The 13,067-nt window shown below is 47.1% G+C and overlaps 1 protein-coding gene across 19 annotated transcripts in view; it reads right to left on the bottom strand.

Moving 5' to 3' along the window:
* The window catches only part of Itpr1 (inositol 1,4,5-trisphosphate receptor type 1), a 389,291-nt gene that overhangs the window by 229,655 nt on the left and 146,569 nt on the right, over positions 1 to 13,067 (bottom strand). For 12 of the 19 annotated variants that reach the window (XM_048787037.1, XM_048787038.1, XM_048787047.1 and 9 more), the window contains 9 exons: positions 11,169 to 11,341; positions 9,925 to 10,044; positions 8,609 to 8,803; positions 6,549 to 6,800; positions 5,721 to 5,862; positions 4,856 to 5,036; positions 3,614 to 3,801; positions 1,369 to 1,507; positions 684 to 738 (listed from right to left, as the gene is read on the bottom strand). In XM_048787037.1, coding sequence (XP_048642994.1) covers positions 684 to 738; positions 1,369 to 1,507; positions 3,614 to 3,801; positions 4,856 to 5,036; positions 5,721 to 5,862; positions 6,549 to 6,800; positions 8,609 to 8,803; positions 9,925 to 10,044; positions 11,169 to 11,341 — 1,445 coding nt within the window. The remainder of the gene's footprint in view (positions 1 to 683; positions 739 to 1,368; positions 1,508 to 3,613; positions 3,802 to 4,855; positions 5,037 to 5,720; positions 5,863 to 6,548; positions 6,801 to 8,608; positions 8,804 to 9,924; positions 10,045 to 11,168; positions 11,342 to 13,067) is intronic. The other 7 variants (XM_048787041.1, XM_048787044.1, XM_048787048.1 and 4 more) reach the window with 1 other exon arrangement.

Below are 13,067 nucleotides of genomic sequence, written 5' to 3'. Positions count from 1 at the left end.
CCTTCAACTATTCCGTGAGGGGAGGGGACAGTAGGCTGTTTAACTGTCAAACTTTTTTTTTTTTTAAACCCCTGAGCCACACAAAACTCTAAGCTTTTGAATCCTCAAGGCTTTGGGAGGAGGCTATTACGCATCAACAAATAATCCCCCCAACGTGGGTTACTATAAGAATGATGGAATGGGGTATATATGCTAAATTCTAAGCTGGCAGGTGTATGCGTTTACAACAACAATAATAATATTTTCATTCAAAACTGAGTACTGTGATATTTTAGGAGGGATTCAACAATAGGAACAAGGAACAGACAGTGTTTCCTTGCTGCATTGCTAACACCACGGCCCACCAGTGAAGAAGCTCGTGGTGGTCAGAAGCTCTGTTTTGAGTCCCCTGTTTCTTTTGCTTCTATTTTCTCACTTAAACATAGTTTTCTCATTTAAACATGATTTTGCAATGTATGCATTTGGGGGGACACCTCCTTAAATCCTTTCTCTCCTGGGCAAGAAACACACACAGGCCACCTCATAGTGTGTGAGAACTAAGAACACAGAGATCAGCAAAGCAGGCAGAGCCCAGAGATTAAGTAGCTATTAATGTGGCCGAGGACAAGCCGTTTGGAGCTGAAGAAGAGTGGCCTTCCACCTCCCGGTCCCACCTACGACACAGCAACTGAAAGTGCACTTTCCTTCCTCCAAAGATGCCCTCTGCTTGCTCCTCGATGTGTTCAAAGTCAAGAGCTCCTGAAAAGTTAAGGAACGTAACTTGAGACACGTGCGTGGCTGGTGAACCTCTCAAAAGGTGAGCGGGGCAAAGCTGCGGGGCTAACCCACATCTTCCGGAATCACCCACTGCCCAGGTGGGGGGCCACGCTAACCCAGGGGACACCCTCTAGAGCCTCACTGCTGCCACTTCTCTTTGTGCTGAAGGGTAGTGTGGTGACCTCACCCAAGGAAGCGTGGGATTGGCAGGGGATTTTTTCCAACCACAACCTTCTGCCTAACCTGTCTCCACTACTTCCTGGGCAGGAAAAAACTTCCAACATGAGTAAAACTGCTCATAACACTGACATTTCTTGGGAAATTTATTTTTTCATTATTCTGTTTTATGGGGACTTTGTAGGTAACCACAACACCGAAACCTCGGCTCTCAAGTCCCCAAGACAGGAGGAGATAAGATCCTTCAGTGAAGCAATGTGGGGTCTTTCCATTATTTCTCTTGTCCCAAAAGAATCAGTCTCAGGTCCATGTATCTGAAGTACAGTTGTCCTCAAAAACACTCCCACTGAACACTCCTTTCTAGAAGACACCGTTTGCATCTCTAGTTTTCCCAGGTCCCATTCTATGGCCGAAACCCACTCTGGGATCACCAACCTGGCACGTTACTGGGCCCTTCATGGCTGCTGTTTCCGGAGGATGTTTCTGAGGTCTGGGAGTTGCTTTCATCAAACTCGCGCTTAAATATACACAAGAGGCAGGAGATCCTATAATCCAGCCTCACGTTCAAAATGAACTAAAGATGGAAGTGGAAATGGAAACAGGTTGGTTACATGAACAAGCCACCTTCAGCCCCTCGCCAAGCCACTGTGCTCGGGCAGGGCCTAGCATTACCTGCACCAATTCCCTTAAGCACTAAGCGAGGCAAATACTTGGCCTAGATTTCAAGTCACGTTAACAACAGCAGAACTTCCACGGGACACACCAAGTGGGCCCACATCACCTTAGTTTCTAGGGAGCTTCAGCATCCGGCAACTCACTCAGCTACATCACCCTCTCCCTGCTCCGCCCTGTGAAGCAGGACTTCTCAGCCACTGCTAACCGCAATCTCTGGGCCGAACACAGGGGAAAGTAAAGTTGGCTGCTTTGGAGCCCTGACAGCAGTTTTCTTTTTACTACTGAGTATGAGCTTGGTTTATATTTTCAACATGTTTCTGGCTGTTTCCCCTGATTTGGGGAACAGACCCCTGGGCTCCCTCTTCTTTGACGTCCTGTGTTCCCTCACCCTCTACGCCAGCAGAGTCACTGTTCCCAGGATGGCTGCTCAGGTCAAAAAAGAAAGATCAGCCTGCTGGCTCTGCTGAAGGAGCTCACGTTCTTCCTTCCGTACAGTCTTTGTTTCTGGGTAGCCCTCTTGGCAACCTGACCCCATTTCAGAGCTGTCACCTCTCCAAGAGACAGCTGTTTGGCCTACCTCCCGACTCCCTAAGTTTCCAAACGACTGCTGTACACTCCACTTGGTATCTTCCCAGAGCTTCAAAACTCACTACAATGGTAACTTGTAGGTGTCAGCATGAATGGGTTACGGGGTACCCGGGCGGCTGACAGGAGTGAACACACTGAACTCTTGTGGGTGAGCTGGCTGTAAAGACGCACAGAGAGGCAGGAAGACGGGCAAGAGCAACTGCTGGTAACAGAAGGATTTCATTTTTGCTGTAATCTTTTTTAAGTTGTGACACTGTAGCAAGTTTGCATGGCACATGGAAACCATCACAGAATGAGGGAGAACTTGTTGACAAAGGCCGGGAACCATTCCAAGAGCAAGGTCCTTGAAGAGGCAAAAGCCAGAGACTTCGTGCACAGGGGAGGGTCTGTCCTGGGTTTGTGACCCTCTTGGCCTCACTACAGCTCGAAACCCCTGCGCCTGTGCTCCCCCTTTCTGCTCCTTGTAGGTGATTTTCATTCCTGAACAAAGTCATCTTCCAAATGGAAAGACTCTGAGCAGGTTCGGGTTAGAGCAGGTGCACAGAAGGCATCCTGAGTCGCTCACTGTTGAACTCATAACATCCAAAAGCATTTCGGGCATTTCCTCCACCTGATCCACCCTCTCCTGTCTGCCTCTGAACAACCTGTTCCCCAACTTGCCCCCACTTCAGGATCTTTGAATTTGCTCTTTGTCTTGAGACTCTTCCTGGATATCTGCAAGGCCAGCTCCTCATTTCATTGAAGTCTCTGATGGTGACATCTCACTGGAGAAGCCTTCTCTGATAATGCCATCGAAAACAATGTCCCCCAAAGCCGGGCTCCCCACAATTCTGAACACCACCCTGACCCTCCTTTATATTTTAACATCTGAGCACTGATTTTTTTAAAAATAATGCCTACACTTGCTATCCAAATGAGCTCCTTAGGAGCAGAAATTTAATCTACTTGGTTCATTGTTGGCTTCCCAGTGCATAAAGGGACTTGGCACTGGCTTGGGCTCGAATATTTTTCAAATGAATGAATGAACGAATATAAGAAAAATGGAGGGAATAAAGAAAAGAGGAAAGTTTGCAAAATCAGTGGAACCCCGAACGGATTTAGGATCCCCGACAGGGAGCTCAGGCACCTGGAGCAGGAAGATCAGTGAATTCCAAGGAAAGGGGATAGAACAGGCAGAGACAGGGAGGCAGTGACCTTGGGAAGTTAAGGGGACTCCAGCAAGTACTGGTTTGGCTGGAGGGACAAGGCTGTGCTGGGCAGGGGCAGGAGATGGCAGTGAAGGAATCAAGAGGAGTCAGCTCCAAGCAAGGGAGAGCTAAGAGTCTTTCCCGTTTCTTCTCAGAACGCCTTGACTCCATCAGAGCAGAGAGCAGTGAACAGTGCCTCTGGGTGCACCTTCCCACCCCTCCTCCCATACCTGCAGGATCTCAATGATCTTCAACTTGGTGTCCATCACCATGATATCCTCCTTCTCTGGCTCCGCCTGCTTCACGTTGCCTTCGGGGGCAGCGGCCATGGGGGTCATGGGCAAAAAGCCACCTCCCCGGAGCACCACCTGGGTCATCAGCTCCCCGACTCCGTGGATGGACCTCATCACGTTACTGCCTGGGAAGGGCCAGGACAGACCTGGGTCAGACCTCTGCAGAGTTCCCTGAGCACCTGGCAAGGGGCAGGGGCGCTCTTAACAGGTCCTTTAACCTGGCCCCTTCCAAAACACTCTCGGGACCCCAGGAAACCGAAAAGGTGGGTGCCCACCCCAAAGCTGAGGACTTCTGAGAATAATGGAAAAAACTTGGGTTTTGTTGGCCCCCCGTGGGTGACATGGATTCACCCCCAAGTTTTATTCCTCAGCAACATATGTGCCTGTTAATGTGCAAAGTATGTAAGATCTCAGCACGAACCAGGCACGAAACCTGGCACTGCTCCCAAAGGCTGCTTGATCATGGGGACGTCATATCATCCCTGTTTTCTCACATATAAATGAGAAGTCTTTGTGTGTGTGTGTGTGGTGCTGAGAATCAAACCCAGGACCTCGTGCAAGCTAGGAATTCTACCCCTAAGGTATACCCCAATCCTTAAAGCAGAATAAGAACTAACAACAGAATTAAACAGATTATGCATGCAAAACGGCAACAGCACAGGGCTTAGCAAATAGCATGAGACATCTACAGAAAACCAGATGAAAAATGAGACTATGTGCTCACTATGTTTCTTCCTACAACAGAGGAAGAAATAAGCATATAAAGGGGGTTTTCCTATTCACAAAGTGGAAACAGATACCAAGACACAAGCCTGATCATGTTTCATGCGTGACTATTATCATGCAGGGTCCAAGAACAAATGAGGACACGTATGTTTTTGAGAACTAAACACTGAAAATGCCAGGTGACTTTCTAATGGTTCCACAAAGTGGACACAGACTCTCACAGGTGAATGCACAGGAGAGCCTCAAAACACTAATCATGAGACTTGACACCAGGGGTGTGGGAATTCACACAACGTTCCCTGGGACTTTTCTTAACATTTGAGAATGTTCATGATGAAGAGTGGAAGGAATGGAGGGGGGAAGGACGTGATGTCACAAGGCAAGGCAGAGCATGATGGGGACAGGGAAGGCTGGGAGGGCATCTCAGATGTACGGGCACCATCAGATACTCACTCTTCAGCTTCTCCACATCATCGTTACCTTTATTCTCTTCTCCTTTCGCCATCTTGCTGATGGGGAAGATGGTCGTCACATGCACACAGTCTAAGATGGCGAGGAGGATCTTGGTCAGCCGCAGGAGGTCAGAGAAGTTGTAGAAACCAAAGTATATGAGGTTCCTGGCTAAGTTGACAACCTACCGTGGGAAAAAGAAGGTGGCGTTAGAGGAATGGCACCTTCCTGCTCCACCTGAGGTTGACTAGTTAGTAATAGACAGAGACCTGACCTTCCTCATGGTAAGAGAAGGCAGGTATTTCCCTTACGGTCTCTGTTAATGAGTAAATGAGAAACAAAACCCTGCAAATCTGCTCTGATGACTAGTTAATAAAATTGGTCTAATCACCAAGTGTGTGCAGCTGCCCCAGGCTAACACCGAGCAAGCCAAGTAATACCAACAAGGACACGAATACCACCACTGCAATCCTCAGAAATACAACCCCAAAAGGCGGAAGTGGTCCCAGAGACATTTTAAGTCAAAGGTAATAAGGATTTATGCTCCTCAAATGATTAATCTATGGCAGCCCAGGGTGCTTCTCCCTGACATTTTTAACACGAATACAGAATCACTTTCTGTCATTTTGCATGACCCGATTCCCTTCCTTCATTTCTTCCAAGACCCTTCTTGAGCCACGTGGCTGGTGTTGGTTCTGTTTTAGGCTGGAACAAAACTGAGTGGAAATTCTTTCTGATGACACCAATCAGAGCACCGTGACAAAAATCACCACTTACTAACATATTTTATATCTAACCCATTGCTGTAAAACGTTCTTCATGACCACTGAAAAAGGAACTAAAACACACAGGTCACATCGTGCGTTACCTCAAATGTAAGCTTATTCTTCTCCTTATCAGAAAACGGAAACCTCTGGCAAACCACGTCCCGTAAATACTCCTCCACAAACTCCATGGTCTGAGCAAACCTCTCCTTGATTTCATCTCGGGATGCTCCACTACTGTCATAGCTGCAGGAGGGACAGGGGAAGGGAACACTGTGTCACGCTGTGCCCAGGCCGCTCGGCCCCAAAGTCAACGTCCCTGATACTTTCTATCCCTGCACCCTGGTTCACCTCTTCCTCCTCAGCACACGTCACCACATACACATCAGTCACTGACCTTGTTCTCCCATCCTCCCCACTAGTATAGAAATAAGGTTTCCAACTTCCTCACTAATATTCCTTGATCTTAGCACACAGTACACATTCAAATGTAGAGACTATTAGAGATACACGAAAGGTATAAAACATAATCATGCCATCTCTTTCAGGGGACTAAACCCAGGGACACTTAACCACTGAGCCACATCCCCAGTCTTTTTTATTTTTTGAGACAGGGTTTCACGAAGTTGCGTAGAATCTGCTAAGTTGTTGAGGCTGGCCTTGAACTCGAGATCCTCCTTCCTCAGCCTCCTGAACTGCTGGGATTTATAGGCATGTAGCATTGCACCTGGACATCTCTTACTTTAAGGAATGAAATAATATTTGCCAAGCAAATGATTTCACTTTAAACTGAACAATGCCAAAAAATAGATAAATAAAAACTTCATCTTTCTTCCATGATTCAGTAGAAATCACACGTGGCTTAGCTATTGCTTCACCGAACATTATAAACACGAGGTTTTGGGGTCTCCACAGGAAGGAGCCAGACTTACTCGTCAATGGCAATCTCCGAGGGGATCTCGGACCAGAGGCGGGCGTATTTCACAGGAGTGACCTGCTCCTGGGGGTCTCTGTCCACGTGCATGTGGAGCATGAGACGGCAGAAGGAGGCTCGCAGGTCGTAGGGCAGGTTCTCGTCAGACATGCAGCGCAGGATGAGGTCCACATCCAGCTGGCCTGATATCTCATTGATGGCCAGGTACTGGCGGTCCAGACACATCCTAGCAAAGAGGTTCAGCTGATACCTGAGGAAAGAAAAGGGGCGTCGGGTTGGCACTCTAGGTATCCAGGCAGGCCCTGTTTCCCTGGGGGCACATTTGGCCATCTGAACTCACACCCACACCCCCATGTGACTCTTCTACACCCAACTTTGGCTCCTGTAATAAAACAAAGTTCATGCTACGCCAGAGAGCGAAGGGAGACACCACTGTCTCATGCGTCCAGCCGTGCTAGGGCAATCACATTGTAACTTGATTCCATTTTACCCTCAAGTGTTTTATAAAATAATCAGAGGAACATGGCTAGGCCTTCGGTGGTTCTCTTGGATGGTACATTAATAAAAGAGAATATCTCCCAAGTCAAAATTAAATTGTCTGCCTCTATTAACACCGATATACGTTTCAGAAACAATATTGAATAATCAAGGCCAGTTTTAGAAGGGTATCTGGCATAGGGTATAATTTATATGAAATTTTAATAAGGGAAAACTATGTGATTTATGGGGCATATGCATGTAGTAGAAATTGAAGGGATGAATATCATATAATGGGAGGGAAGAAACTGGAATGCTTGAGGTACGAAAAGACATTTTAATTGCTAAGTTTTAGTTATTTCATTAGAAAAATACTAGAAGCACTACTTTCTTCCCTCTTCCTCTTAGAAGTATCTATGAGTTACTTCCCTCCTTTTTCCTTCCTTTCCCTTCAGGAAGCAGGGCTAGAAGCCTCAGAGCTGGGGGCAGGGTGACACTAAGTACCGGGGAGGTGACACAAAGGTGGAGATTGGTGGCAGTGAGCATGTGCCAACAGGAAACATCCCAGGAATGACGAGAGTATGGGGGAGTTATGATCACAAGAAGGGTGATGGCTAGAATAGACCCCGCAGTGTTGTAAGAATTTGGAAGCAAAGGTCACACATCCCTTCTTGGAAATGCTCAGGAGCAGAGTTTCAGACCTTGGAGTTTTCTAGACTTGGGAAGACCTGCAGTCTATACTGATCTGAAAGTCTGAGAGGCTCTGAAATCTGAAACCTTTTGAGCATCATGTCAGGGTTTGAAGTTTCCGATTTTAATTTCAGATTCAGGAGTAGGAATGTTCACAGTTCTCATTCCATATTCGCACAGAGGTGTACAAATAAATATAGTAATGCAGAGATATGTGCACACATGGGGACATTGTCTAGCTCGGTCTGTAATCATTCCAAAAGGTGGGTACAATCACCACTATTCTGCAGATAAAGAAACTGGAGCATGAAGTCAATCTTGGTCAATGTCAGAAAACTAGTAAGAACATGTGTCAGGATCTGAACCCACACAGACTGACGCTCAACTACCACAATACATGCAGGCTGCGCTGACAAATGGTGATGAAGGGTGATCCCAGGCCCTGACAGGCCCTCACAAGCCTTCCTCCTACTTGTGACCCCGGCATGCCCCGCTGTCAATGAATTACGTATTCAGGAGATCATATGCTTGCAAATTGATTTTTTTTTTTTTTGTACCAGGGACTGAACCTAGGGACACTTAACCACTGAGCCACATCCCCAGCTCTTTTTGTGTTTTACATAGAGACAGGGTCTTGCTAAGTTGTTTAGAGCCTTGCTAAGTTGCTGAGGCTAGTTTTGAACTTGTGATCCTCCTGCCTCAGCCTCCCAAGCTGCTGGGATATCAGGGTGTACCACCAGGCCCAGCTTATGCTCTTAAATTGAACACACCACCTTTGTCTTTCTGCTGGGCAATCTTCCAGAGCGAGCAGCCTGGTGACTCCCGGGAGCAACCAACAAGCAAGTAGCATATTCCTAACTGCCAGCCGAGCCCCCCACGTCTCCCTCGCACCTGTAGTAGCTGAGGACATCGCGATCCTCCTTCTGCCCTTCCTTGGCATCCTGCGCCAACTCCCTGACGCTCTTACTGCGAATCTCTTTGTTGCTGTCTCTCCAGAACAGCCACACCTCCTCCTCGTCCTCCCCGGCCTCCAGAGCATTTTCCCCAGTGGAGACGCCTTCGAATTCAAAACGAGAGAGAACCAGCCTAGAGATGGGGAGAAGGGGAAGGTGTTATTTCTGAAATCCTTTGAAATCCAGCTCCATTACACACATGAAGCAGTTTCGTATTTTATCCTCCCTCCAGCAGAGCCACATGGAACAGAACCGCCTCCTCTTTCTCAACTAGGTGGTTCTGCTTCTCCAGTGGACCCCTGTAAATGTCTGGAGACTATCTGGGTTGTCACACTGAAAGAGAAAGGTTGTACTGACATCTAATGGGTAGAAGCCAGGAACGCTGCTAAACATCCCACAACACACTAGAAATCCCCCATCGCAAAGAATTACCCAGCCCCAGAGAAGCTAAAAAACTGCATTAATCCAAGCCCCATGATAAGTTATGCATAAGAAACAAAAAATACACAGTTTTTGAGACTACCCATGCTGGGCACGGTGCTGCATACCTGTAATCCCAATGACTCAGGAGGTTGAGACAGGAGGATTGCAAGTTAGAGCTAGCCTGAGAAACTTAGTAAGGCCCTAAGTCACTTAGCAAGGCCCTGTCTCAAATTTAAAAAAAAAAAAAAAAGGAGGGTTGAGGGTATAGCTCAGAGGATGCCTGAGTTCAATCCCTGGTACCATAAATAAATAAAAGACTATCCACACAGTTGCATTATACTTACCAGAAAAACTGCTTCTTAAAATGTAGGGAAAAGATGGAAAAAAAAAAGCCTGCTTTCTTCCTAAAGACAAACTACTGTCATACTCAGAACATCTATGGACCAGTGAACACTTGTGAATAGTGATCATTTAAAACTCTTCTCAATACTGATTTCATGTTTACACTGAATATTAATGATATCCTTTAAAATTTTTAATTGCTCATCCCACTTCAAAAATTTTCACCTCTTAAAATTAAACTAGCATCTGTCTAGTGCTCCCCAATGAGCTTACGTGATGTTTAAGCCAGGATGCTTCGAAATCTACCGAGAGGCCACCCCACAAACCCCCACCACCACCCAGAGAAGAGCTGAAAAGTGAAGAGTGAAAGGCGTCCAGCCTGACTCGGACCGACTCAAGAAATGAAGGGGCACAAACCTCCATGGAGCCTCCCCGTCTCCACCCACACCCCTTCCTTTGCTTGACCCTAAGCCCCTAGCTCGGACTCACTTGGTCTCAATCAGGATGTCGGCGTTGGTGGGATTCAGCACAGCTTTGCAGATCAGCTCCTGGGTCACCGGGATGGATTTGTTCATGGACACGCAGAGGTCAGAGAGGTAATCCAGGAACCTAACCAGAGATGGAAAACAGAACTGGAGAGAGAGCAGAGGCTTGGCGGGTGGAGTCGGATTCCTCCTCAGGTAGGCGGTTCCCACACGGAGGCCAGGGTGCCTGTGACCACAGCACCACTAGAACCCCGGATGAAGGAACAAAGGAGTCATAGAAGAGAGATGGCAGTGATTGTGGCCAAGGAAGAGCTGATCAGGCCAAAATGAGGAAGAGGAGAGCAGGAGAAAGAATCCACATCAGGAAGAGGTGGTGGAGAGCCTGAGTGGTCGGGGCCAGGCTCTGAGGCTCGACTGCCCAGGGAAGCCTGGCCAGGGTGCTGACTCACTGTGCTGATAGGGACTGTCATTTGGAGAAATCACTTAACCTCATTATACTTCAGTTTTCTCATCTACAGAAAAGGAGGTTTAATTCCAGAGCTCCATCCTGTGGGTACGGGAAGTGCCTCCTTGGCTCCCCTCCTGGCCCCCAGCAGGCCCTGTGAGATGCGGGTTGTTTTTATGGGTGCAGTCATGTCCTCTAGCAGCCCTAAGCAGCTCTCCAGTGGGGGCACTCGTAATGGCCATGCTGGGACCTGCTGTTGCCTTTAGCTGAAACAGTGTGGATCTTAGTGACGTGGAGAGGGGAAGAAGGGAAGGGGGACAGCTCTACATGAATGACATGGAATGGGCAGGAATCACTAGTGTATAATAAAACACCCCAGCAACGGCTACGTCTGCAAAAGACTTACTGATGATATCCTGGGGGTAGGATCTGCCTGGTATTCACGGGGTGCCAAAAAGGGAATGAGTGGCCAACCGTAATTACAGTTTACTCTGCATCCATTACAGGCTAACCTCTTCACGAATAGTTACTCGTGTCTGATTTTCATAACTACCTGTTGAGCAGGTGAGGGAATTAAAACTGGGGAGGAAAGCTATTGCCCCCCAACAGGGAAAGATGTGGGAGCTAGGATCCCACCTGGCACCTCATCCACTACTGCATCCCTGCCAATCATCCACAGCCACCTGAGACTTGCCTAACTAAAACCTGCCGCTGGCAGCCCCAAGGACAGCGAGCCCGGTAAAAGCACCAACCCGTACCTGAGATGCTCAGACACCTCCCCATGCACCCCACTAGCACCTCACCTGGGCTCCCTATTCTTTCGCACCAGACTGACGAACGTGTCGATCTCGGCCGCTGTGATGTGCTTCTCCAGGAGTTTCCGGTTATTGTGGAGCAGGGCAGTAATGGTGTCCTCGGCCAATACATCGTAGCCGATCTGCTTCTGCATAAAGCCGAACTGCTTGGCTATATACTCCTGCAAGGGGCAGAAAAGAAAGGTCAGCTGAATGACTGACAGTGTGGCTCCCGTGTAACAGGACAGCAGCAGCACCCCCGGAAGAGACGTACCCCTTAGCAGGCAGATCCCAAGGGTCACCTTCCCCAGCTTTCTGTCCTGGGGCAACAGCTGTCAACTCCCTGGCACCTCTTATTTTACTAAACCTGCCCCACAGATGTCATTAATCAAAACTCCTTGTACTTACATGTGGATTTTTGAAGTATATGGTATAAATTTTAATCAGATGACTTATTTTTCCACAAGGTCAAAAGTTATTACTCAGCTCTGTGTTCAGTACTAATTCAACAGGACTTAACTGTGCCTTGTTCCTCTGTGTGCTGTTGAATTAATACCGACAAAGCCTATCTGGACATTTGGAACAGTGTTACCACATTTTGCTTACATGGGGCGGGAGGGCAGAGATAATAATTATTATTATTATGGTACCAGGGATTGAACCCAGGGGTACTTAACCACTGAGCCACATCCCCAGCTCTTTTATATTTTTCATTTAGAGACAGGGTCTCACTGAGTTTCCTTAGGGCCTTGCTAAATTGCTGAGGCTGGCTTTGAACTTGCAATCCTCCTGCTTTAGCCTCCTGAGTCACTGGGATTACAGGTGTGTGCAACCATGTCTGGCAAGAAATTCAATTTTAAAGTCAATGAATAGAAGAAAGTTGGGAATATCTAAGCCAATCGATCAAATTAATAGGCTACTTCCTATTAATAAATAAACAAGCCCATCTTTGGCCTTCTTTCTTTGGGCTCACACATCACATTCCATAAAAATATCTGTGAACTCAAGGAAGCCTCTTACAAATAGTTGTTTGCTTTTATTCAAAAACAGCTCCATGCCCAAAAAAGACTGTTTGCTATGGTACAATTTGCCTCGAATCCATTCCAAGTTGTATATTTGTTTTCCAATTAAAAAATTACAATTAAAAAAGATTGCATGCTCAAAGTTCAAGTGACTCTTGAAACTGGCTTTATTTTTTTATTAGTTCTTACATTTTGGGGGCAATTCAGGATTAGCATGGTGGCTGTGGGCCACATATACTCAATAAGAGTACATGTTTGGGAATTCACTGGCCTTCAGAGATATAGCTCTGCCACCTTGCACAGGATCCATAAACCACTAAGAAAAGACATCCACTCCAGCAGCAGCAAGAGGGACTGGTTTACTTTCCTCACAAACAAGCAACATGGCCTGGCAGACACGATGGGGCCTGCAGAATCCTCCTTCCAAGAATGCAGAGAGGAGCAGAGTAAGATCTCCATCTATAGTATTGTACGCAGAGCAGGCTTTCTTAATCTCAGTGTTATTATTATTACTACTGCTATTATTCTGGTTTTGGTACTGGGGATTGAACCCCAAGGATCTTTACCACTGAGCTATACCTTGTGTTTAGTTTTGAGACAGGGTCTTGCAAAGTGTTGGAGGCTGACCTCGAATTCACTATCCTCTTGCCTCAGCTCCCAAATCACTGGGATTACAGGCATCTGTCACTGCACTAGGCTTTAATCTCAGCACTGTCAACATTTGGGGCTAGATAACTTGTTACTGCAGAGGGTTGTCCTGAATATCTTATACCATCCTGACCTCTACCAACTGGGTGACTGTAATACTCCCCAGCTATAACTGTCAAAAGTGTCTCTAGGCATTGCCAGCTGCTTCTTGGGCACACAATGACCCCTGGTTTAGAAC

The sequence above is a fragment of the Marmota marmota genome, unplaced genomic scaffold, assembly GCF_001458135.2.
Source record: "Marmota marmota marmota unplaced genomic scaffold, marMar, whole genome shotgun sequence".
NCBI lineage: Eukaryota > Metazoa > Chordata > Mammalia > Rodentia > Sciuridae > Marmota > Marmota marmota.
Note: the sequence above shows the minus strand (reverse complement) of the source record. Positions and strands in the feature narration are given on the sequence as shown.